General features: G+C 32.5%; 1 protein-coding gene across 12 annotated transcripts in view; it reads right to left on the bottom strand.

Annotated features, from left to right (window-relative positions):
* Nucleotides 1-10,400: 10,400 nt before the first annotated feature.
* LOC128164664 (serine/arginine repetitive matrix protein 2-like) overlaps nucleotides 10,401-27,523 on the bottom strand; it is a 29,944-nt gene continuing 12,821 nt past the window's right edge. For 6 of the 12 annotated variants that reach the window (XM_052828637.1, XM_052828634.1, XM_052828635.1 and 3 more), the window contains 15 exons: nucleotides 27,416-27,511; nucleotides 27,069-27,294; nucleotides 26,533-26,661; nucleotides 26,264-26,388; nucleotides 25,998-26,124; nucleotides 25,549-25,689; nucleotides 24,713-24,739; nucleotides 23,877-23,894; nucleotides 23,138-23,257; nucleotides 22,729-22,805; nucleotides 21,857-21,947; nucleotides 21,204-21,233; nucleotides 20,497-20,583; nucleotides 18,184-18,335; nucleotides 10,401-12,013 (listed from right to left, as the gene is read on the bottom strand). In XM_052828637.1, coding sequence (XP_052684597.1) covers nucleotides 10,771-12,013; nucleotides 18,184-18,335; nucleotides 20,497-20,583; nucleotides 21,204-21,233; nucleotides 21,857-21,947; nucleotides 22,729-22,805; nucleotides 23,138-23,257; nucleotides 23,877-23,894; nucleotides 24,713-24,739; nucleotides 25,549-25,689; nucleotides 25,998-26,124; nucleotides 26,264-26,388; nucleotides 26,533-26,661; nucleotides 27,069-27,294; nucleotides 27,416-27,511 — 2,689 coding nt within the window. In that variant the 3' untranslated portion in view covers nucleotides 10,401-10,770. Of the gene's footprint in view, nucleotides 12,014-18,183; nucleotides 18,336-20,496; nucleotides 20,584-21,203; nucleotides 21,234-21,856; nucleotides 21,948-22,728; nucleotides 22,806-23,137; nucleotides 23,258-23,876; nucleotides 23,895-24,010; nucleotides 24,032-24,712; nucleotides 24,740-25,194; nucleotides 25,210-25,548; nucleotides 25,690-25,997; nucleotides 26,125-26,263; nucleotides 26,389-26,532; nucleotides 26,662-27,068; nucleotides 27,295-27,415; nucleotides 27,512-27,523 lie in introns of all 12 variants that reach the window. The other 6 variants (XM_052828631.1, XM_052828638.1, XM_052828627.1 and 3 more) reach the window with 5 other exon arrangements.

The following is a 27,523-nucleotide window of genomic DNA, read 5'->3' as shown; positions in this document are numbered from 1 at the left end:
AATAAAATCGCTTTAAACTTTTGAATGATTGAAATAATATTTTACGATTCAATGGCTCTCTGAAAGTCAAGATGTTTTGAAACTAAAACTGCGAATAAATATCCGAAAATGTTTACAATTTTGATAATAAAACTTTAACCGCAAAAGTCAGTTGTCGCAGACCATGTCAATACTATCGTAATAGCAAGTTGAAATTTTAAATAGCCATATTGTTAGGATTTGTATCTTGCAAAATGTGTAAATTTTTTTTGTATTTCATTTGCAATTAAAATTTCTCATTGATAATCCTTATCTTCCAAACTCTTAGAACCATTTTAACGAGACCTTGTACTTTCGACAGAACGTAGCAATCTATTTCTTGCGTCAAAACAAGTTAAAATTGACGCTATGTTAAAGTGCAATATGCACCTATTGCGTAGTCTTAGTTTAAAAGCCAGACAAAACCTGTTGATTTAAATGAAATTGAAATGGCTGAGCCACATTCACAAATCAAAGTACTGAGAGTACTGAAAGACGGGGTCTTGAAAGTTTGAATCTGTAATTGTCCTGGATTTCCTCGAATATGCTTCCAAAATTTATGAGTTTGAATTAGTTGTTACAATCTATGTTAATTCGGCTTTTTTTGCAATTGTCTGATACTTTGTCTAAATTTTACCCAATCCCGGCGTTCATAATTGTAGAAAATTGACACAACGGTATATCATGTAAAATAAGACCCCAAGGAAAAATTTTAAAAATTACAACTAACCGTGAAAATCAAACAACTATATCAAAGTAGATAATTTTAATCAATAGATTTATTCAATTTTTTGATTCAAGGAAAAATCCACAAGTCGGACGGTATCTGTAATAAAAGTTTTATGAAAACCCCGAAAACTGCTGAATTAATAAACAAAAAAAAAAAAGATTTGTCACGGTCGCCATTTTTATTTTTAAGACCGACTTATCTGACACGATTTTCTTCATTTGCGATTCATGCAAAATTAATAGGTAAAAATAAATCCGTTCGCCACTTACTACTTTTTTGTGTAAACTCGTGCAGCACCTACACGAATTACGATACAACCGTTCCTTTCATTAAAATCATACTCCGAAAATCAGAGACATAAATAACAGAGATTGTCAACTCCGCCATTAGCGTGTAAATGTTACGGGACCAACCTTACTTTAAGAACTACAAGTGCAACAGCAATCTTGTATAAGTCATTAAATTTGAACCTGATAGTGAACATGAACATGAACCTGTAAATGTTTTAAGCCTGTTTTATTTATGAATTATTTACAAAAACTCTTTATCTAGTTTTAAAATTACATTTTTAAACTTATTGACTTTTCACAAAGTAATGGTAATGCATTACTTTACTCATGTAATGGTAATGTAATGTATTACTTTAAGAAAATTAAGTAATGGTAATGGTAATTTAATGCCCTAATTCATGAAGTAATGGTAATGTAATGCATTATTTTACAATGTAATTCACCCCAAGCCTGATTCCAACTAAGCCGGAAAACATGAACATTAACATTTAACTTGGTTCTTCAATCGATAAGTATATTATATGATGTATAAGTCTTCCAAAATGTATAATCTATTATAGATTTTGCTTACAATGCATTGTTTAAAATTTAAATTCAGTTTAATCAAATAAAGAGCCAACGAACGAGAAGGCAAATTCAGACTTGTTTTTATTTTCTCTGTACAAAATTCCTTTAGAGACGAACAGCAGTCATACTGCAAGTAGACTGGAAGCCAATGAAACACCTATTTAATTTGTAAAACATCTGTGTATAACACGTCCCGAATTTAACTTCGGTTTGCGCATGAAGTTTGGTAGTATTCAGGTGAAAGATTGTCAAAATAAAATTCACAACTTTTCAAAAATGGCACATTGTGTTTGGGAACTTTAATTTCGATTCCACCATCAACCTCTTCTATTGATTATAATGAGCTCGTGCACCAACTGAATCGTCAACGGTGCTGTGCATTCAGTTAAGTAACTCATTCCACATTTGAACCCGAGCAAGGATATTTTGATCAATAAAACTACATGTATTTGTTTATTTTCTAAAGAATTTTGTTTATACACAGAGGACTTAAAAAGATTTAATGCGTGTTTTTATGATACATATTTACTGAAATGCATGAAAACTTTCTGCACTATTTTCTTACGCGTAGACTCAATTCATGTGTTCAACGCGTGCCTTCCGGTTTGAGACTTCGGCTGAAGTTGGGTCACGTGACTACGAAAGCCGAGAAGGATCATTCGAGATTCGAGATTCGAAATACGAGATTCGAGATTCGAAATTCGAGATTCAATATCTAAATTAACCAATCAAATCATGGATCTGAAACCTGTATCCTAGCAACATCAAACTGTTCTAAATAAAGATCATTCGTACATGCTCTTTCCTACAAATACATGTCTTAATAGCTCTTATATAGTGGTTATAAAATGGTTAAATTAACATTGATGAATTAACCCCACACAGTATAAACAATTAAATTAGAAATAACACTGTTGGCTTTGCGAATCTAAGTGGTTTTGTTTGCCCTGTATGTATTTCCCCCCGAACAATTTTAACCCGAAGTGTATTCGCCCCAACGGTGTAAAAATCGGCTCGCGAAGAAAGATCTGTTTAATCTAAATGTTTTAGCTATGAAAAGAAACTCAATGAAATAATCGACATGTCAAAATATAGGTTATGATAAAGTTTTAAACCATAGAAGATATAATGATTTACAACCTCAAAGACAAAAATCCAGATAAGAATAGTGTATTGTAGGGTATGGCAATGCCATTGTCGATATGAGAGAGAGAGAGAGAGAGAGAGAGAGAGAGAGAGAGAGACAGACAGACAGACAGACAGACAGACACAGAGAGAGTTTTGTAGTGTCAAATTCAGTTTTGATTTAGAATTTGAAATTGATTTATTTTTGTTACAAGCATATATAGACAATAATTAAGCCTCTAAAACAAGAAAAGAGAGAATGTAGCTAGGGTAGGGCAGACCAACTAGCAAGCTTTAATTTTAACGGTGTTAGCGCACCTGTGATTTACATCGACTCTCTCTCTCTCTCTCTCTCTCTCTCTCTCTCTCTCTCTCTCTCTCTCTCTCTCTCTCTCTCTCATCACCTAGCATTTCCTTTTCCGTGAAGGGGGTTTGGGGTATTTGTGATGTCTTACATTAACTAGCGAAAATAATAAAAAAAACATGAAATTTTCTTTAAATTGTGTGCGGATGTTGTACGCCAATAATCTGTTTTCAGTATATACATTTCAAGAGGGGGGGGGGGGGGGGCTATATAGTCCTAATTAATTTGTCAGTTATTCTGTCCCCACTTTGTTTTCTCTTCGTTTTCCAGGTTTTTTTTATTTGGCTCGGCAAATTAATATAAAACTTTCTGTGTAGCTCCATAACGATGCACTGTAGATAAATAATGAGTAGTTTTACTTTTGATAAACAGGTACATATCCGTACTTGATTTTTAATTTGACTCTTATAATCGGATTTAATATTCCAATAATTATAGGGTAGGAAAGAGTGGACGGGACTTTTTTGCGCATATCCTACTGTACCATTCATTCAACACAGGTATTAGCACTCATCGAGTTCGACTTGCTTTCTTTTTTTTATCTACTGGATTTAAAGCTATTAATTTTTTAAAATATTTTGAATTTATGGCCTGATTATATATAAATTAGAGCTGCGCTGGTGCATATATTTACCCAAATGGACCAAAATATAACCAAATGAATCTAAAAATTTTGACAAAATTAGTTTTAAACGTACGATTCTTTTTCAATTCTAATCGGGTATGTCCTTTAGAAAAATCTTGAACCACACACATTTTAGCAAATAAAACGACAATTGTTTCATTTTTTATGGGGAGGGAGGTGGTGCCGGTAAAGGACATGTATTGCTTGTGGCAGTTGTGCTATACTCTCATTTGTTATAATAGGTAATACTACATATTGATATAAAATGAAAGTTTCCAATTACACTGTACATAGCTTCTATCACGCATTTTGACCCGTGCGATAGTTTAAAACAATTTTCAAAGCATTTAATGTAATTCAACCGATCATTTTTGAAATTTAATTTTCTGGATCCCCGCCTGATACGTCCGCCTCCATGGACATTAGAATTACATGTACGTTGACCATATGTACACATTAACTTAATCGGCTATGTTATGGGACGATAACATTTTTTATCAATGTTTTTGCAGGATATGTAACGAATAACAGCCTATTTGTGGGTTTTTGCTCTGATTATTTGAGATAATTTGCCGCCATCTTTTATGCATTCCACACACCACTCACAGTTTCTTTATTTGGTGTTCTGTGTGTATGGCGACAAATTGGTAAATTTGCACCACTCACCCCTTGTAGCTTCATCCTGATTACATTTTATCTGGCTAAGTGTAATGTAGTAGTATATTAAATACACACATCTTTGTTTGCAGTGCTTATTTACATCTTTAGAGATTTACTTACAAAAAAAGTAAACATTTATATGACTTATATGTAATTATTGTCAATTTTCGTGCGGTGGGGGGGGGGGGGGGGGTAGGAAACTACAGAGAAACTTAACTTGGCTGTGAAACATATGCTTTTATTCTTTCTTGTTGATAACTCAATGAATGAATTATAACAAAATATATGTACAACAATTAATTTTGAAATATTCATGCAAAATCAAATAAAAGGTTTTACTGTTCTCTGCACAAGAAATCGGCAATGTGAACAAATTGGCACCCTACCATCCCTACCTTTAATTGTAGAGAGTATGTATCCTTCTATATTGAAAACAATTCCAAAAGTAAGACTCATAATAAGTTGTTTATTGAGGAAAAGGAAAAAAAATTGTATTTATCAATAATTCCGTATGATGTGATAATATCTCAATGATTTGTTTATTATCATAGTACTAGTGTATCACTGTATGCATACATAAAAACGATAAGTAATGCTTATATTTATTAGTGAAACAGGACAGATTATTTATATTTAGATTATTTAGATACATGTACTAATCTTCATGCGGGGATCTAGAAAGGAGGGGGTCAGGGGATCTGGACCCCCTCCTCGGGAAAATTGGAGCTTATTAAATTTACGTAGTAAAATTTTTTAAAATTGGCCTAGGATCCCCTACAGAAAAATTAGCTACGCTTATGAAGTTCTCTACCATAACCGCATTTTTACACAAAAGGGGTGAATAAACCCGGGTTAATTTTAAACTATTACTGGTGGTGAAATACCTTAGGGTTCAAATCTCGAATTTCGAATCTCGAATCTCGTATTTCGAATCTCGTATTTCGAATCTCGAATCTCGAATGATCCTTCTCGGCTTTCGTACGTGACCCCGTCTAAAAATGAGCTAAACATAGTTTTACGTTTGATAAATCAGGGTTATCGACTGATAACTATAGTTTACGAACCGCAAACTATAGTTAACGATTCGTTAACTATAGTTTTCTCTGTAAAAATATAGATTATGCTGATCAATATAGATTCATATCTTTAAACTAATATTTACAAGAGTTGTTAATCATAGTTTCACAATCGTGAAACTATATTTATCAGATAAATTATGTTTTCGCAATTGGTTGTTTTCAGTATTACTTATAGTTTTACACTTCTGAAACATAGATGATGGCGTTAACTATGGTTCACAAATGTGAAATATAGAAAATCAGCGTTATATAAAGTGTCACAGATAATAAACTAGGTTTATCGACTGTAAACTATCGTTTACAATAGTTTATTGTTAACTATAGTTTACGAACCATAAACTATAGTAAACGATTCGTTAACTGTAATTAACGCTTACTAGTTTTCATCTAACGGTTGTAAACTCTAGTTAACGAATGATAATCTAAGTTTATCTGTCTGCAAACAACGTTAACGATATATTTTGCTGATAAATATAGATTCAGGTCTGTAAACTATAATTTGCGTTCGTTAACTATGGTTAAGAGTTGTTAGTCGTAGTTTCACACTCTTGAAACTTTTTTTTCAGATAAACCATATTTTGCAATCGCAAGTGGCTGTTTTCAGTGTTAATTATAGTTTAACACCTCTGAAACATAGATGATCGCGTTAACCATGGTTTGCAGATATGAAATATGGATTAACCTCGTTAACTACAGCTTTCTGTCCGTAAGATAATGGTTTACAACCGTTAAACCTAGGTTATCGACTGTGAAACAACGATAAGCTTATTTTTGTGAATTTGGCGTGCCGTATATATGTACGCCAGTAACAACTGAAAACAGTTAGAAAAGAAAACCTTATGTTTCACAGTTCTGGACCCAAGATAAACTGAGTATGCATGAAAAATGTATTGAATTTCATTGTATGTCCTACTACAAGGTAATTATGCTATTGCACTTGCAACATCCTTTCTCACGAGACTTTACCAAGAGTTTTTACTTACCCACTGCACCAAACCTTCCGTAGTTACGACACACAACTGCCTTCATAACTGATTGTCACATAGTTATTTCAGACCAACAAAATAATGCATATGATTTATTTTGAATTTCAATCTTATGAGTCACCATACATTGATATATTGATGAAATAACACAACGAACGTTAAAAAAGTACATACCATGAGAACTTTCAGTTCTAATATTCTGATGGTATATATATATATATATATATATATATATATATATATATATATATATATATATATATATATATATATATATATATATATACAAATTTGTAAAAAATGTAGTCATTTTTCAAAAATGCCTCTATACACCTTTGTACTTTTAACAGGCATTGCTGGGCAATGTTTGAATTATATGAATGGCTTTTGACACCAGTGATAAAAATTTCCTCGCTATTTGCATAATTTTGTCTTCTGGGTCCTCTAAATCATCTCCAATGTCTAGTTATTGCCAAAAAATATATTGATAATAGTTTTTTCTTATTTTGAAATGATAGAAAATAGCAATGCAAAGTAAACAGAAAAAAAATCGTTGTGACATTTATTGATAAAGATTGCTAATATCTCGTAAATAAAACGTCGTTAAAGTATTCCTTATCTTGCTAAGATTGATAACAATAATGGATATTACGCGTTATTTCTTTATTTATTACAGCTAAAGGACAAATATAAGAGCACTTTTTCCTTTTAAATTGTCGTTCATTCAGATTTTTTTTTTCAAGTGATTGAAGTGTCGATCAGTACTAAATCAACCTTTTTTAAGGTGTGTATGGGTAAGCCACATTGTACATCCTGATTGGAAACGACCCCCACCACATTTTTGTGATGTTTTCGTTTGATACTTCATGTTAGATTTTAAAAATAACATTAAACAATGTTTAAGGTTTAATGATTCAGTTGAAGTAGAGCGTCATAGTTACAATTTTTTATTACTATCTTGATTGTGGGCTTACAATAACAGAAAAGAAAATTGTAAAATTTGATCTTTGACTAACAAAACGCCAATTTTATATAGTTTTACTGTTCTTGCTAACCATTTGAAATTAAATTTTCATTTCTGTTTTATATCATTTTGTATCCCCAAACTGCATCTGCAAAACTACCCTAAGCCGTAGATTTACATAAATGCCTCTTTGATTTTTTTATTGTCTACCCCTCTTTTCCTTATTTTGGTGTCTTCTTGCCCTTTGATAAAACTAATGGAGTTCAACAAACGCTTTTGAATGGTTTGTATTTGCATCTTACACATCCTGTCACGCAACTATTTTAACAAATGAAACGTTGATGTAAGATTCCACCGTTTATTTTAAGCCAATATCAACTTTTGCTGACAGTCTAACGATTATATTTGTTTGCAGAAAAAAATAATAAAATATGTTTTTTATAAGATATATGGGTACAGAAATGTTAAGTTAACTTTTGAAAGCCTTTACACAATATAGTAGAAAAATCCATTTAACTAAGTAAGTTAGACCCATCCTCTCACAAAGCACTAACTTATTGAATGACCACTACTCCAACGAAGACCCTTGTCCGGAATCAAACTGTCAAAACATACAGCTTCTGCAATGGATGGTAAATACATGTAATTTATTTGAGAAAGTCGTAGTTCATCTTGATTTAAATATGAATGGTTAATAACCTGTGGATTACGGTTTTTTTAAAATTAGGGTGTATTGGTTTAAGGAAACGGTGATTAATACAAACATTGAGAACTCGAGTTTGTTTCAGACGCCCAGAAACAACACTGTAGTCTAAATTGGCATTGTATCGATTAGGTCAGATCCTTTTATGAAAGACTTCAGACGTTTGTGATACAGTTTTCTCGCTATTTTCATAATTTTTGATTTAGGACCTCTAAATTATTTGTAATGGCAAATAATATTCGAAACGTCATTTTTTGTTAACCGGGTTTTCCAACGGAAAAATCCGGTTATTAAAATGGTGAAAATGGCGGACGGGCTGCCAAAAGTGTACCCTCATTGTACGGATAACCCCTCCTACAGTTTTCAAGATAGGAAGTTGTTCTTTTGCAGATCAAGTATATATATATATAGTATATATATATATATATATATATATATATATATATATATATATATATATATATATATATATATAAAAGAGGTGTGCATATTGCTAGGATTTTGATTTCCGATAATTTATGAAAAAAATACCAGCTTTTGAACTTAGTCATTTTTTGGCAAAATATTGCATATAGGGTACCCTCATTGTACGGATAACTCCTCCTACAGTTTTCAAGATAAGAAGTTGTTCTTTTGCAAATCAATTGTACTTATATTAGAGGTGTGCATATTGCTAGGATTTTGATTTTCGATAATTTAAAAAAAAACCCAGCTTTTGAACTTAGTCATTTTTTGCAAAATATTGCATATAGGGTACTCCATTTCACTGGATACGGGTTGACATGGATTATGGATACAGTTCACATAAATGAAAACCCGGTTTGCTGTCACATTGACAGCTTTCCACTTTTTCTTTCTTGACTGAATGAAACACATGCATATTTTTGGAGACTGTTATGAAATTATGGTGGCCCTTCAACGCAGCCGAATAAAATGGAGATGTCAATTCTTATAATAACATATAAATTTTATAATATTAATAATATTAAATAATATTAAAATATTGTTTTTGCTAGATAAACATTATCTCTTAAAGTCGCCAAAAACATGTATTACAGTTTTTAAAATTAACCTTTGTGCGGGGTACTGTAAAACGAGAAAATTTGGCGCATACGTATTTTAGCGCAAACGCAAGTGCCAGTACATTAGCGCAATTATATTTTAGCGCATGCATCTTTTCTTTAAAAAAGAATACAAAAAATATTGTTGTTTGATTAATGATCACGCCCTAAATTTAGTTATGTGTTCACTCAAGCACGTGAACACAATGACTTTGATTTCTATCTCGCATGCACGGTAAACTGTCGTTGAGAACAATACACTTACTTTTGTGTAAATCGTCAGTAGATAGATATGAAAACCTCATTTATTGGCGATGATGTGTAATTTTTGTTGGTAAACACATTTGAGTTATCGGACTTTGAATTTAACGTGTCGACTAGGATAACACTAGAAGAGTCCCGAAACTAAAAGTGAAATCGAATGCTACATTTACCATGAGTTTCGATCACCATTTAAAAAAAATAGGTATCGTCTTGTTATCTTTATATCCACTAATCAAAGATCAAAGAAATTATGATCAATCATGTATTGTCAGCGTTAACGATCGCCACGCTTAATCACATTTTCACCTTGAGGCGGTTGTTATTGTTTTGCAACTTGAAGAAATTTAATACTTATGGAAAATCGTTGGCGCACTATTAATTTTAGCGCTCAGAGGCAGTTGCGCCAAAGGCGCTAACATTTGTAGTGCGCCATATTTTCTCGTTTTACAGTATTTTAATTTTGGTTTATAATGAAATTCAATTAATTCGTACGTCAATTGATTTTAGGTATGCCATCAAACTTACCTAGTAGCATGATTGAATAAAGAACCTTATCGATTCAATACATATCAATAGTACACGGATGTTTCAGGGCAATTGGAAAATTTGCTACATTAAAAGCTTTAAGTTCTTTAGGTTAGTATTAGTCATCGTTAACTTTTACCAACACATCCCTTAATGAGTACAGCAACCCATTATTGCATGGCTTGTTATATTTGAAATGAAAACTCAACCTATCGTTCATCTACTTAATGCAAATTTACGCTTTTGTGCTCGGTTAATGGGTAAGAAAAGGGGAAGCGGTTAAGTATGGGTCCTTTGCGAATTTGTGTTCGGCGATTTTAGGCTGTTAGTACTTTCCATACATAGTTGTCGATCTTTTAATTCTTTCTGGAATGCTTTCGAAAACCGAGTTCATTTCCCAAGATCGTCCACCATAAAATTACACAATGACGAACATAAATAAAAATCAATCTTTTTTATTTAACTTCTTTGAAGACAGTGAAGAATATCATTTGTTATATACACGTTGCAAAATACTATCTAATTCGTCAAAAAATTATATGGTTGGAATCAGAAAATATATGATATGTATCAACACTATATGTTAAAATGTTTACCATGCAAAACACACAACTGGGGTACAAAAACAATACCTCTCTATTAAGAAGGATCACTCTGGTTATGTATTGTTTTAGGATATCAAAAAATATTAAAGAATATTTAAATACATGAGAGAAATATTGGAAACATTTTACAACGACAATGTCAATATTGTTTCATAATCACAGCAGCAAAAGTTTTAAAAGTTTACGGAACGATTAAAGCATATTTTAGACTTCATCGTATGGCTTGTTTCTAGCCGCTCTCGACTTTTTCCGGAACTCAACACTATCCTCTGAATCCGGTTCTGACTCAGTCGGCATTCTTTGCTCTTTTTCCTTTTGCCTTTTTTCTTTTTCTTTTTCATCATATTCGTTGGCCTTCCAGGGGTCCTCTTTGTCATTTTTCTTCTTCTTTTTAGGCGTTTCCTTCTTTTTTTTCTTCTTTTTCTTTGGCTTTTCTTCTTCTTCCTCCTCCTCCTCCTCAGTAGAAGGTTCTTTTTCTTTTTTCTTTTTCTTTTTTGGTGTCTTCTTGCGCTTCGGCGATTCTGATGGAGATCTACGTTTGCTTTTAGAACGTTTTGGTGACTTGCTTCTTTTTTTTGATTTACTCCTTTGTCGACTTGGTGACCTGCTTCTTTCACGAGACCGTTTAGGTGTCCTGCTTCTTCCACGAGACCTCCCTCGTGATCTAGACCGTTTGGGAGTTCTGCTTCTTCCACGTGACCGAGACCGCCTAGGAGTTCTGCTTCTTCCTCGAGACCTGCCGCGTGATCGATCAGGCGTTTTGTCTCTACGACGACTTGGCGATCTACCACGTGATCTGCTGGGCGTTCTACTGCGCCTTCTAGATCTATCACGTGATCTACTTCTTCTCCGCGAAGGCGATCGCTTTGATCTGCTCCTATCCCGAGATCGGCTTGGCGTTCTACTCCGTCTTCTTGAGGATCTCCTAGGACTTCTTGATCTACTTCTAGACCTTGTCCGGGACCTTCCTCTGCTTCGTGAACGTCCACTTGACTTACTTCTGCTTGAATCTCTTTTCTTATTTGAACGCTTTTTATCCCTAGGTTTCTTTTTGTTTTTCTTCGGTGGTGGTGTTGAGGAACTTTCATCTTCAGATTCATCGTCACTGTCTTCACTCACAGGTTTCTTTTTCTGTCTCTTCTTCTTTTTTGCAGATGGTGCTTTTTTCTTTGCTGGGGCTTCAGAATCAGAGTCGGACTCTTCGGTTACCTTCTTTTGCGCCTTTTTGGCAGCTGGTTTGTCGGAATCATCATCCGAGTCACTGTAATTTTGTTTTGCTGCTGGTTTTGCAGGTGGGGCATCAGAATCTGTTGATTCGTACGTTTTTGGTGCCTTAGGTTTAAACTTTCCCAGGAGCCCTCCACCGGAGTCGTCAGAACTGTCTTGGATATCCTCTTCCAAACCACTATCTCTGGTTTTATTTCGGTTTAATCCTGGTCCCGGTTTACTGCAAATATGATAATAGTGTCTTCATTTAAAAAAAAAATTATGGTGTGAAACATTTAAATTTATTAAAGGACTTTAATAGAATAGGGTCCTTGTACATTTGTGTGATAAAAAAACGAAGTTAGCTTCATTTCAGGAAATTGTTACATTGTTTTGGTGCATTATAACTGGAATAATACTGTTGTTGATTTAGCAACGCAGTTAATGTTATTTTTTGTTTGTTGGACATAAATATTTTCGACGGGCGTCTATTACTTATCATATCTTTTAAATCGAGTTTGTGGCCTGGCTCTAGACTAATATTGACAATATATTCTTTTTGTTCACCAGTGCTTGATATACTAGTTAAGATTCTATACGATAATCATGAAGTCTACATATTAAAAATATTTGGATATATTCAGTTGTTTTGAAAGGTAAAGAAGATGCCAAATCCCCATCCCCACCGTCACCACCTCCCCGAATAAATAAAACTATTAACAGATTAACTGCGTACCGTACATGCAAGTTATTTCCATTCAGTGTTAATTTGGCCCAATCTAATATAACAGTTTTGTCGTCTTAAAGGTGTCCAGACAAAAAATTGATAACTTACCGATTGATGTAACCGGTCATCAAGTTTCATATTGTTGAGAGCAAGGGGGCAAAAAGAATTGGCAAAAATATCTGTTTTCTTATTTTCCGGTCAGTCTATTTCATTGTAATGAAAATCTGAACTTTAAATATCATAATTGTTAACATATTGCATGTGGAAACATATTTTAGTTGATATGTAATATATTCTGGTTTTTCCCATTCGAATACTAGTAAATAGTTACTTTGGGCATGAATTTCAAAATAGATTAATCGCTCTCTTTTGTTTATATCTAAGCATTGAATGCCTATTTTCGGTTATCTTCGGTCTTGTAACACACAAGGCCGTGCAAATTAAATACTACGCTTTAGCGCGGTAACATTATTTGTCTGAGCTGCCCTGTGTTATAGGACCTACAACATCCAAAATTAAGCATTCGATGCTTACATTTATTTTGGTGTTTATTTGTATGAATTTCTATTGAATCGATATGTTGTTTACTCAGGGTTTGAGTTCTCAAATTCGGATTGTTATGAAGTTCATTTTAGGACAAGTGAAACTTGTCCTAAACACAAAAAGTATTCATGAAATGAATTACTGTGGTTGTATCAATATTCGTGGGCATCAGTTTTCATGGAAAAAGTGAAAATCAGTTTCAAAGATACGTAAATTCTTGGCCATTGATTATATCAATGCAAAATAATGGTAGAAGTCGCACTTTAATGAACATTTAATTTCGTGAACAAAACGACGAAATCCACGAAAATTGGTATTCAAAGATTATTGAAGAAACCACAGTATTATTGCGTGGACCCTGAGGTCCACGCAGAAAATATATAAGCGAGGTTAAACCGGATGCTATGGGGAAAATTCAGCCTGCGCATGAGCTAGCCTGGTTCCTGTGCGTAATGGGTAGCTCAGGGAACCAGGCTAGCACACGTTTATCTGAATCGGGATCGGGATTCCGTGCCATATGCACACATAAGTTCAAAGGCGCTGTAATTGTAAAGTTGTCGGTAAACAGTACAGAAACAAAGTTTTCCTTTCAAAAAATGATTGGCATGTGATATGAACTATCAGTATTATGAAATAAGTTAATGTTATGCCGAAACTACAACATGCATCAAATAGCATAATTGGCAATGTTTTGTTGTTTTCCGAATACACAAGTAACTTAACTTTACTTTTATAGTAGGCGAGGCTAGAGAACTTCCCAATTACATCTTTTAAGCATTTAAGTATGATTGAATAATTATGTCACTGTATAAAAGTTTAAATCTCAAGAAAAATGCATCATATGAAATTTTTAATTTACACAAAGCTGTCACTGCATAATTAACAAAGTAGTGCGAATCGTAATGTGTGAGCAAATAGTAGAGTTCACCGAATGCCTGATACTGTACATGCAAACTTCATTCATAGATAGATCATAATTATTTTAGAAGTATGAATCTTTTAAATTCTGAGATAAAAAGTCAGGGCTATACATACATGTATACGTAATACAACGTACAAATTTAGTGGTTAAAAGCAGAGGGCTAAAGTCGGTGGAATCTCTGATAATCTTAAGACTTTCACTTTTTCGTTGGAAACACATACAAATGGTCCACGTATTGTAGTCCTTTTTTAAAGGACAGCAACTTGTTGACATAACATTATATATTTTACTATACTATTGAATTAGGTTCAAACAAAGTTGGACTTCTAGCAAAACAGAGGAAAATCGAACTATGTACATACCATGTACCACAAAATTTGAAGTTAAGATTTTATTTGTCAGTCAAAATAATTTTGCATATTTTCTGTTTGTTTAATTTCACTTTTTCACATAAATAATCGTATGACACACACAACAAATATTGGAAAAAGCTTAAAACGATAAAAGACACCATATCTCAACATTTTGATAATTGACCTTATATAAATTTTATGCCAGCAGGGTAAGTTCAAAATACTTAGTTCAATACAATATTAGTTTAAACATTATCATCTTTCAGTTTTGTGAATGTAAATTTAATGCTTTTTATCTATATTGTGTCACTGCCATTCATAAAATGTATTTCATTTTATAAAGAGTTTAGCAATTTGTATTATTTTCACAATTAAGAAAATCTCAATCAAAGTGTAAATTTTTTAGGGATTTTTCTTCAATTTAAAAAAATATTCAATGGCCAATAAATAAAAAAGTAGGTCATTGAGCTACTTTTTAAAAGTGAAAATTAACACAACCATGATAGGTCTATAACACACAACAGATGGTTTTTCATTATCATCATTTTTTTTTTCATTCTGAGTAAACATAATCCTTAAAGCTACCACATACGCGCTTTGTCAGGGCTATGAATCATGTATGGAACAGCGTTAAAAAGTGTATTTAGTGCGCTTCCGCGGATAAATATATAGTGCCAAAAACTTTGCCGGTAAACTCTTTTTTATATTAGATTGAATATATATGATTTAACCATTATTATTTTTAAGTAAAATTGGTTTTGTACATTTTTTTTTACCTTACAATAATAATAAAATATCAAAACGCATGATGACGTTTACTTATGCTCATACGCCGTAATCAGTTTTGATGTGTGTTATCAAACAGTGGACGTCTCAGATTTCCAATACAAACAGAAGTGGAAATATACAACGAATTTTGACTGACTTGGGCCAGTACAGCATAATCAAATGATGTCATACTCAGGAAATAATTTAGGTAATTAACTTTTAAAAAAAATGTATCATTGCTCTTTCTAGCATATAACTCAATCATTCTCAGAAAATAACGTAATATTTAGGTAATTAACTTTTTAAATGTATCATTGCTCTTTTTAACATATCACTCAATCTTTAAAAAAAAAGGACGACAATAATGTAATTTTGCTTTAATAAGGGCCTCTAAAATCTTTTTCCCAACCAAATAAATACTTACAGAAGTTTATAACCAATCATTCTCTACAATTTTGCAATTTAAGAAGAAACTTTTAAGTGAAGGAAATACAAAATATATTCAATATAAATATATTTATTTCCGAAATGATCGTTAATAAAGTATAACAATTCTATGGTAATAATATCACAGCGCAGCTAACATTACACGTAGTGTGTTGAAATTGTAATCAAGCCATTTTCAACAATGTTTTAAAAAGTTCCTTTGAATTACCTACATACATGTATATTAGTCCAATGAATGAAAATATGAAACTACGATGTCTATTTCATTTTAAACAGAAAACTGCCTTATTCAAGCTCTATAAAGTGATAGCTATAAGTGAAATAGTCATGGCTATAGAAAGTTTAAATAGAATACACAAGAATCATTATTCTTGTAAAACAATTTTGAAGATAGTACGGCCTGTTTTAAAGTTATATCAATGCCTCATTGGAATATAAATTTAAATAAATTTGAGAATCAAGATGAAATTAACGCATAAATGTAGTTTCTATCATTAGAATAAAAAATATGCCATGATCATTCAATCATATTCAAAAAATGCAATCTTTGAATACAATGAGAAAACAATTAAAAACAAAACATAGGTGTATTAAATGTTATTTTTCTTTTTTGTCCTCAGATGGAAGAACAGAAAAAAATTCGTTGCATCCATTTCTTTTTTGATACATGAGCCTCAGTAAGTGAATAATTGCAAGAACGTCGGTCAAAGAATGAGGGCAGCCAAGATAAACATGTCAATGAGAGAGCGGGGATTTACAAAATCATCATTTGTAAAAGAATTAATCTGCTCATGAAATGTTTGCACCAGAAATTGATCATATTTTTTTCTACCACGTAGTTCTAAACTGATCACTTTCCGACGGATTCACAGAGGATGAAGTTTGTCCATGTGTGTTTGAATTTTCCTTTTGCTGTCTGACTTTCCAAAGAATATATGTTAATCTGGATTTCCACTTTGACCATCTATAAGACAAAGGAAAGGAAGAATGCACACTTTGAAATAAAACATTTTCTCTGCGTCAACCAAACGACAGGGCAATAGGTATCAAATCCTGAGCCAGTACAGCCCTTGAAACAAGATACACGCATGCGCCAATGTAATGTTTCAGAACTGAGAGGCTTAAATGTCAGGTTTGAATATCATTTACATGAAGCAGAGAACGTATTAGAAAAATCAATTCAATAATGCACATAAAAAATTAATATACTTCACAATATATTTAAGCATGATAAGAATATCAATACCATAGATTCATTCCAATAGATACATACTTTATGCATACTGTTATATTATTTAATCTTTTCAAATTTTGACTTGATATGTAATAAATATTTCTACATTATCATACATTAAAATACCAAACAAAATATCAAAACTAGAGACACATTTACTATAACCATTCATCCATTTGTGACAACAAAATGAAGTGGCTACAGTAATGTTAACATAACAAGAACAGCAACACCAAAAAAGCATCTACAGCAAACGTAGCACACAGACTACTTTATCATAGAAGATATCAATATATAGAACCGATATGAATAATAAAAAATTATATAATTATTATTTCTTAATTTTCAATGGATCTCTTCAATATTCCGATAAATCATTTCAAATTTACAATAAAAAAGAAGAGAAACATTTAAGAATAAGAATCAGAGCAAGGGGGAAATGTAGTATTAAAACAAAGATTTTCATGCAAAAAGTACCGAGAAAAGAATAATATTAAATGTCGATATTCAAATACAATACATGAAAATAAACAATCTACTTGTCAAGAGAGCACTTCTTAAAGAAGAATTAGAGCATTACTACAACGAAAAATCTAAACGGAAAGAGTATGGTCAAAAGTGGATTCATGCAACATTCAACCTTAAACGAGAACTGGTATTTTTAAAAAATATGTTTGTTCTTTATGTGAGGATACAAATACATGTAAGGTGATCACAACAGCCATGCTGGGTAGATGTGAGGGGAAAGTGAACGGTGTTGGGGTTAGCTACTGGTTATGACGACAAGACAACAGCCGGGGACATGGATAAGTCAATGTGTATCTACATTTAAACATACGTCATACCAACATTTCAATGTCGAATTTAATTAAACATTAATTATTAAATTTACAATACGTTTACAATACAACAGCAAATAGTTTGATAAACATGCAATTCGTATACCCTCGCTGTGACAAATAAAGAAAAAGAAACATTATTGTTTATGATACGAGCCCCTTGTTGTATTTTGAACGCAGGTTTATTCTTTATATTAATATTTTATCCACTTTTGAAAGAAACCAAGGTTTGAATGACGTGAACCAATTTCAAACATCTATAGTGAAGAAGTTATACGTATACAATCTACCCGTTTAACTATTCATCGTGTTGCTCCTTTTAGAATTTGATTTGCTTGTAACAGTTAAAATCAAACATATACATATAATCACTTTAGTTTGGAAGTATAATTAATAAATGTTTACACTTTTTTTCGTGAGTTTTAAATTACTTCCTCGTCTAATGTTCATTCATTAATTTTGAAATTAATGAATAAATTCTGTAAGTCTAAACAGAAAATTGATAATTCAGATTCATCAGGTGTTCATTGTTTGAAAACAGAGCTTACTGGGTCTTATATCATGGTGGACAGACCTACCTGTAGGCATTTGCTACGTTCCACTTATTAACATCTTCCGCATTTCCTCGACCTTTCACGAAATTTTTCCCAATTGGTTTTTTCACTAAAGGTTCAAGTGCGGTTCTTAATATTGCAATTTCATCTTGTAATTTTTGAATTTCCTCCTGGCGCTAAACATTGGGAAACAAGTTAAGACAAGATTAGAAAACACCACCAAATTAAAATGTAAAAGAAAGGGAGAATCGTTAGAAATCTTGATGATGACACAGCTCCCCAGTGTTAGATTCTGCAAGTGAAAATTCGTTGTTAGTTATTAGAGAGGCATTATCCAATGAATGACTCTGTTTTGTGGGGCATATATTTTTAAATACATTTAAAACTCTTAAATATTTACATTTATTATCAGTTTTATTGTTTTTAAAATAAATATTTACAAGTCATTCATTAGATGTAGAAGTAAATTTCTTAGGAAGAATATTACTTCTTATATAAAGCAGTTAGCATGTGCAGCACCAGTTTAGTAGGATCTAGCACTATTTAGGTTATATGTGGTGAGGATTCAAAGGCTAGAAAAAAAGGTTAGCGAGCGTATTTGGGAAGCCTTCTCCGGATTAACCCATCACTACATGCTGTAAACATACCAATACGAATATCTACACATCGGCCAAACTACTGATTGTTTGGTTTCCATCTCGATCTGTTTGGTTTCCATCTCGGGCGGTGTCGTTTCCACCTTTTGGGGTTTTGTTTCCATCTTGGCGATTTGTCTGGTCCCCATCCCTTGCAGTATTGTTACCGGTTTTGCCGGTAGATGGAGTTGGGCTCTTTTTATTACGGCCCGTGTTAGGTGTTACATTTCTAGAAGGTTGTGTGGGTGTGTTATTGCGTGACTGAGAAGGAGTGACATTTCTACTCTTAGAAGGTGTTACTGTCCGGCTATTGGCCGGGGATTTTGTCTTACCCCCTTTGCTAGGAGAGACAGGGGTCTTTCTACTTGTGTCTCCACTCTCGGGAATAGTTCCCATTTGAGTGTTGGTGTCTTTCCCATCGTTTCTAGATGTAGATGGATATTGGTCTGCACTTGAGTTAGGGTTTTTGCTAGAACTAGTGTGGGGTGTAGGGTCATCCCATGACCCCAAGCCTGTGTCAAGGCCGTTGTCATTACGATAATCTGGCTGACCACTATAGATGTTGCCCACGCCAACATTAGCTTTAATTTGGTTCACTTGAACCTGAAGGTTCTCTAATCCGGAAACTCTCTGTAAAGCACAACATACAAAAGCTGTGACATCGTTTCTATCTAAAGTGCTCAACAATAAAATAAGTTTCGCTATCTTTCATAATTCATTTATCACTGAGTACTACTGACGTTAATATCGACTTACATGGTGGTTGATTCTCATTTAAATAGGTAAAGTTTAACATGTACATTTATATTCTATCAGATTGCTATAGTAGTAATAGTATAGTCATCGTGTCTCCAATCAAACTGTCATTATTACCTAATCTTCATTAACCTGGATTCTTACTAAATTAACTAAAAGTTCTGGTGTTGAAATCAAATTTGATTTTGATTTTAAGCAACCAGGTTTTGTGCAAAACACAGACTATGCACTATAAGCAGAATAATAATAATAATTCTTTTAGTTTGCTCTATCAATGTGTTGCTTGGTACACGTACTTATCAATATGTATAAAGTGCATCATTGTGTGCAAATATATCGAAAAATAAGCTTGTCAAATAAATATGCCTGAATAAATTGAAATACAATGGTGGAAAGACAACAAATCAACAACAATTAACTTAAAAAAACACCCCAATATTAACCACTTTCTCTTCAGAAAATAATCTAAAATTGTATTACAATTATAACAATGTGATCAATTATAACTGTTATAGTATTGTGATATCTTTTAGAATTAGCAAGAAAAACATCTGCCAGTTTCAGTAGAATGGTCATAAAAATAAATTTAATAAATCTTTTTTCTGATCATACCATTTGGTGTATATGATTTAAATTTATTTTGTAGTTTTAAAAATTTCTTTAAATTTCGAACCACAGAATATTCAAGATTTTAAAATCATAGTTAATTTTAGTCATTAATAATAACAAATCTACTGTTTAATGTATCATAGATACTTTGAAATGATACAGAGGACAATATAAGCTACGCCATTACATGTATTAAGTCTTCAACTTTAAAATCATAGATTTCATTTTAGTGAATCCTCTTAATATTATCTTCAAATAGATGATGTTTGATTGTAAATGTAAATTGTAAATGTTTGATTATAGTCACTGTGATAACATGACATAATGAAGACCCTACCAGTTTCTGTTCGGACTGAATCTTCATGCCCAGCACCGTCTTCACGGTCTGTATGGAGTCGGCCAGCTTACGGACGCTTCCTTGTACCTGGGTCAGATAAAATGTAAATTCATTAGCTCCCCATATGCCAAGCTTTGTTAAATCTCTTTGTAAGCAAATAGATTTTAGTTGTTACTAGAATTATTAGAAAAGATATGATATCTTAACTTTACACATACGTGTAAATAATTTATCTATTTATATATAATAACTAAAGGAATGCATAATCTTTTGAAGTTAAGAATTATACTTATCATTTAAAAATGACTTTGTTATTTGGGATTTTAAAATAAATTTCTTCACTTTAACAATCACAAAATCATAGAATGCACACTTCACTAATACATACTCAACCCCTAACAAATGAACACATAGTCTAAATGCATTAATTGTACTCTAAAATTACTTTAAAAATAAGAGGAAATTAAACAAATGACAAATTAAATTTTAACTTTATGAGAAAAATACAACATATGTATTAACATATAAAGATATTAACTTAATATCTATACAGAATATATACCAAACAACAAATTATATCTACATCAAAAATGAAATGTTTCTCACTTCCATGATAAAAACGTCAATAGACAACCAAAGTAAATTGGTGCTTAATGAAAATCAATTTTTTTTTTTTGTTCTACTTAATTTCACAATGTAAGTCAAACCTGTGGATCACTGGAGACTTCTGCTGCAAGCTATTTTTTCAAGCAATATCAAATAGTTTTATTTTAAATTTTATTTGCTAATATAAAAATCGTATCAATGTATTAATGACCAAGTTTTGATTTAAGGAGGATGGGACACCTCCATAATGAGATGAATTTTTTTAAAAATATGCATTAGAATTAAATAATCATTTTTTTGGGGCACCATTTTGAAGTCTTACAGCATAGCGAAGTATGTTATAGCATCAGCTACTCAACTTATTAATCTGCAAGGGCCTCAACATATTTTACCTTTCTTTAAAGTATTTTTAAAATGCAAAACAAGGATGATTTTTGATTTGATGTAACAACATTGACATATCAAAGCCTTCCATACTCCTTAATAAGAAAGGCATTATGTTTTGTCAAAGAAAAAAAAGAGGGAAATATTCAATTTCACTTAAATTAAAATCAGAATTAAACTAAACACTAGACAAATGAACACCACAATAACATGAACAACATTATTTCCTTATCATATAACATCAAAAAGTAAAGTACAACATTAACTTAGGTTATCAACAACATTTCACAATTCCATGTTGTCTCACAACAAAGATTTTGGCAGGCAACATTCTGATTGTTAAATCTACAGCCATGTTTATTGTACTCACATTATCTAGGTCGGACTTGGTGGCGGGGAGAGGAGAGTGCCGCTCCTTCATCGTCTCTAGCTCCGCCTTCAAAAGCTCAATCTCCCTAGACCTGTCAATTAAAAGTAAAGAAATCAAATATCAGAGAAAAATTAATGTTTATCCTAGTAGATCTGTATTTGACATCTTTATTTACACCATTAAAGGGCTCATAGAAGCTAAATAAATTCTATAGAATCTTGCAATAGCCAGTGTTTTGGAATCCTAAGCTTAATTATTGTTTCATCTTGATAAGAAAAATTGTTCTACACTTCGAATCTTTTCTTATTCTGTTTGAAAAAATCCACTTCCTTGGAAAACAAGTGGACATGACAACATTTTACCAATTCAGGAGCACAGTGGTCTGTACATGTTGTGTCTTTCCATGTATTGATACTATGAATGTATATACCTAGCCTCGGACTCGATTCTATGAATGTTTATACCTAGCCTCGGACTCGATACTATGAATGTATATACCTAGCCTCGGACTCGATACTATAAATATATATACCTAGCCTCGGACTCGATACTAAGAATGTATATACCTAGCCTCGGACTCGATTCTATGAATGTATATACCTAGCCTCGGACTCGATTCTATGAATGATTATACCTAGCCTCAGACTTGATACTATGAATGTATATACCTAGCCTCGGACTCGATTCTATGAATGATTATACCTAGCCTCAGACTGGATACTATGAATGTATATACCTAGCCTCAGACTCGATACTATGAATGTATATACCTAGCCTCGGACTCCATACTATGAATGTATATACCTAGCCTCGGACTCGATACTATGAATGTATATACCTAGCCTCGGACTCGATACTATGAATGTATATACCTAGCCTCGGACTCGGAGGTGAATCTGCTGTCCATGTCTGTTTTCATCAGAGTCTGCTTCTCTTGTAAGGCATACAGCTGTATCAAAGAACAAACCAATCAGAAACAATTATTTCAAGGAATGTCAATGCCATTTAACAATTGCTTTACATGTATTTCTTCATTTTTTATAGCAATAAAAAAAAATATAATCACTTAAAATATACGGTACATGTACGGCCAGATAATAAATCTTTATACACATAATATGTCATATATGTTGTTCAACAATTTGCAATTTAAAGAAACCTTTCTGAAGGTCTTTCAACATATATTCTCATGCATGTACCTTTATTCTTACCGTATGCATGTACCTTACTATAACTCAACAATGCAATAGCAGTAATGGTACCAGAAAGTAACATACTGACCTCCTCTGGTAGCTTGGTGAGGTTAGTGGACAGTTCTTTAATCGTTTGCTGAGTGGTGTCCTGCCAGATAGAAATGGCATCCACTTTCTCTCGGAGGTTCTGTGACAAAACAGCAGTTGCCTGCAAAACAGAAACCAAATTTGAAAGTACAAGTCACTAAGACCAAACGTTTATTACATATCTACAAGTTTCAATTAGTTGTAAGCATACAATAAGAGAAATATAACCAAATATCTAACATAATAATTCAAAATTAGCTTACTATGTCAACACAAACCTTAGTTTTTAATCTTTATTTCTTATACACTTAATTTTGTATCAGATTCAGTGATGGTCAACGTCCAATTTTAATTTCACATTGGAAAAAAAAAATAATTACCAGTAAAAATTATTTTTTCATAAAGTGCAATATTTCTTTACCAGCTGTGTGGAAACTAAAAAAAATCTTGCTTAATGCACATATGCGTGTAATTCTAAAGTTAATCTAATGCAGCAATTTACATGTTTCTTTTCACCATGAGGTGCAAAAAGCATTTTGTACATTTGATTTTGTGTGTGCAAATGTCATCATTCAAAATTCTTACTTCTAACATATGCTGAACCTATCTAAAGTGTTAATGTCAAAAAATAGTTATTTTGGAATCGTTTTTGTTGGGACATCAAAACAAATACAACACTTAGTCTAATGTTGTTGCAAAATTGCTATCTCAAACAACGATGCTATCATATCCCAGCATACCTCGGCTTGTTCCTTTTCCTTGCAGCGTAAAAAATGGTAATATATAAAATGTTAGTATGAGGCATATACTGGTGACTGACTGTAACATCTATAAAACTATACATGTATTTAAAGTCTATATTGCATTTTGATACCTCTGGAGAGCCCGTCCTACTCTGTTCACAAAATAAAGGTTTGCAGGTGTACATAACATACACTAAACTTTTCAAATAATATATTTTTTATATGACTGGTGCTCTTTGCTGCTACGAACACTAGTCTTATACATATAATTAAAAATATATTCATAATTTTTGCTGCAATGAAGCATTTCTTCAACATTACAACTTAAATATATATATTTGTTGTAACCTTCTTTGCTAAAAAATATAACTCTAACATTGCACACTGCTGAAAAAAGACACAGTTGGAACTTAAATATTAATATTAAATACCTTTTCAATGTGTACATTTCAAAACCAATCTATAAAATTTAATACTACAGTTCTACATGTATATATATAGAGTTCAAGTCAAAAAGAAGAGAACTTTCTTAATTTGATATACACTACCAGTAATAGAGAAAACTGCAATCAAGAAACTCAGTCTTTATATATTTTTTCATTTCTATCCTCTAAAAGTAATGCATTTTTTTCCTATTAAAGCATGAAGAAGGGATATAATCTCAAGAGTAATGAAAACAAATAATGCACAAATTAATTAAATGAATGTATCATATTTTCACCCTTTCAAATTCAATATGAAACAAAAATTAGAGTTAAAAAACCGAAGGCCAGATTCTCAAGGATAAGAATAGCACAACTGAACTCCTTCTACATTTTTTCACCCCTTTTTACCTCTTTGTTTTCGAATTTTTTAACCATCTGTTGAAATTTGATAGAAGACATGACATTTTTTGAAGTAAATTAACATATAAAGTATATGTATGACTGCAAGATCTAAATTGAATCCTAAACTAATATACAAACATCCATCTTCAACAGTAAAAGCATCAAGCATGGACCAAGATACAAATATACCTTTAATCGAGATATAAAAAATCTTTACATTCATCAAAAAGTTTCTATGAAAATTCTAACCCGCCATAAGGATTTAAAAAAGAAACTACGGTAACCTTTTCTGGAGGATTCAAAATTACAAAACTATATATAATTTTCTACGAAATTTGGATAAAAATTTGAAAAGTTTCAACTACATACAACATATGATTGGTGATAACGATAATTCTATCTTAAAAATGGAAAAAGCGTTTGGTGAATATTAGTAAATTTGATGAGTTAGGACACATTGAACAACAATGGCAAGAGATTAAAGTTACCGGATTATCTTTTTGCTGTTCACATAACCAAACAAAGGAGATAAGTATGTAGAGTTAGTATTTTTATTTTTCTGTCATGTGATAATCAAAGATGGATGGAAATGCATGGTAATTAAATGCATAAAATAATTAGAAAAATAGAGAGAAAATAGAGAAAATAATGTTGGAAAGACTTTCTCTGAAAAAAATTCAATTACCTTACAATCTTAATTTCTCAAAAATAGATTGACCAAACATTCATATGGAATATAAAGCCTTATTAAATGAATATGAATAGTATATATGTAATATCAACATCAAATTAATTTACACATATCTGATATGTACTGTGTATGTACCATACTGAATACATACAGTGGCTACTCTGGCCTCCAGTTTATCCTCGAATTCATTCATGCGTGTCTTCATGTATCCCATTCTAGCATCAAGATCTGTCATGGCTCGAGTACTGGCCTCCTTCTGTTCACTCATCATTCCACGGATTTCTCTCTTCATCTGAAACAATGAAACAATGAAATTACAGAAGGTTACAGTAAAACAAGCTTATAATGGTATTCTTAAGTATTCTTTAATGCTCCCATGGACTTATTTTTATATCCATAAATTGGCTACATTACAAGGAAGTCTAGAGTCACCTTTGCTTAAGGAAAGTTAGGGGGAAACAAATACATATTGAGTATAAACCAAGGTCCAACTATTGAACAATGTATTTCTAGTCCAGAGCTTTTTTTACTGTGTTATTTAGGTCAATATTCTCGGTCTGTAAAGACTCAATCATCACAAACATTTGAATTATGATGTACCTTTTCGTTTTGACTGTTCATGACTTGAGTTATCCCCCCTATTGACTGCTGCAGGGAGGAGGTGGCTATTTGTAATTTCTCGTTGACACTGGCCAATTTCTCAATTGTGCTTGCTTCATGCATTTTCCTACAATGACAAAATTCATACAGTTTATATATGTGAATTCAAGCTTTTACTTTAAGAAACCACACAAAATCATGTTTGTACAGTCTATCCCTCGATTTTCCAACACATTATGAGCAAGTTATGACAAGTCAGTTCATACCGTTGACTAATTTCAGCTCCCATCACTTTCTCAAACTGCTTTTTATTCTCTGCCGATTGTTTCTCCACTATGGAAATGGACTCGTCTAATTTTGCTACAGTCTCCTTTGTTTTGACTTTTTCATTCTGTAAACATATCATTTAATACACATTAATTATTTCATTATGATGGAGCTAATTTTTATTCAAATTGATCTCCTTTGCAAAATCTATAAAAGAATATATAGCCACATCTTAACTTAATGATCTCTTTTCTGCAATTTGTGTTACCTTGAGTTGCTCTTTGATGTCAAGGTTAAGTTCCTCTGTGGCATGTTTCAGGGTGAGGAATTTCCTATCGATGTCTTCTCGCATAGCCCTCTCTGCATCACGGCGGTTTTGTTGCTCTTGCTGAATTAACTGTTCAAGGAAAGCAATTCAGAAAATTATATGAATTATCTCACTAAAAATGCACATTTTCTAATCCATGCATCTCTATAACAAATTTTATCTCTAAACTTTTTGTCATTGAAAAGAGATCAATCTTTTACTCTTTAATTTAATACTGCATTAAAGGGCCTCAGTGTTTCAGGTCTCAACTTTATCTTTATTCTTGTCATGGTAATGGCAAAAAAGTCAGAACCGTGCGACTGATTTCATACTAATTTAAAGTTTCTATATAGATGAAGCTTGATTGCAGGCATCAATGCCCCGGCTAACATACAAAAATTCAGAGCTGGTTCGAATCTGAATGACCAGAAAAGTAGAAAAACGCCCATTTAATTTTAAGGATTTGTAAGGAAAAAAAACCTACTTTTGAAACTTACCCTTTCCAGCTGCAGGTATCGTTCCTGCATCTCCTCCCTCATTTTGATTTCCTTAGAGAGGAGCCTTTTGTTGACATCCTCTACAGTGTCAGCAACTTTGGATGTCAGATTGAGCTTGTCCGCTTGATTGGCGTGGTCCTTCTCCCGCAGTATGATGTCCATCGTGTGCATTCCCTCATCCCTGCGCCTGTTGGCTTCACTTAATGCTTGTTGTAATTCATAAATTCTGAGACAAACAAACCATCAATATTTTGGTCAGAGTAAGTTCAGAAGTTCATTGTACATGTACTATTCCAAATAAATTGAAACAGCTTTCATTAAAGAATAAAATCTGTGATTTGACCTACTTTTTGGACATTTGCTGCTCTAGTGTTCTCCTCTCATTGAGCTCAGACTCCTGTTTAGCCCGTACATCCACCAAGACATCACGAAGTTCTGATAATCTGTGAAAGGAA

This window comes from Crassostrea angulata, chromosome 10 (genome assembly GCF_025612915.1).
Source record: "Crassostrea angulata isolate pt1a10 chromosome 10, ASM2561291v2, whole genome shotgun sequence".
NCBI lineage: Eukaryota > Metazoa > Mollusca > Bivalvia > Ostreida > Ostreidae > Magallana > Magallana angulata.
The sequence above is the reverse complement of the archived record's forward strand: the minus strand, read 5'-3'. Positions and strand labels throughout refer to the sequence as shown.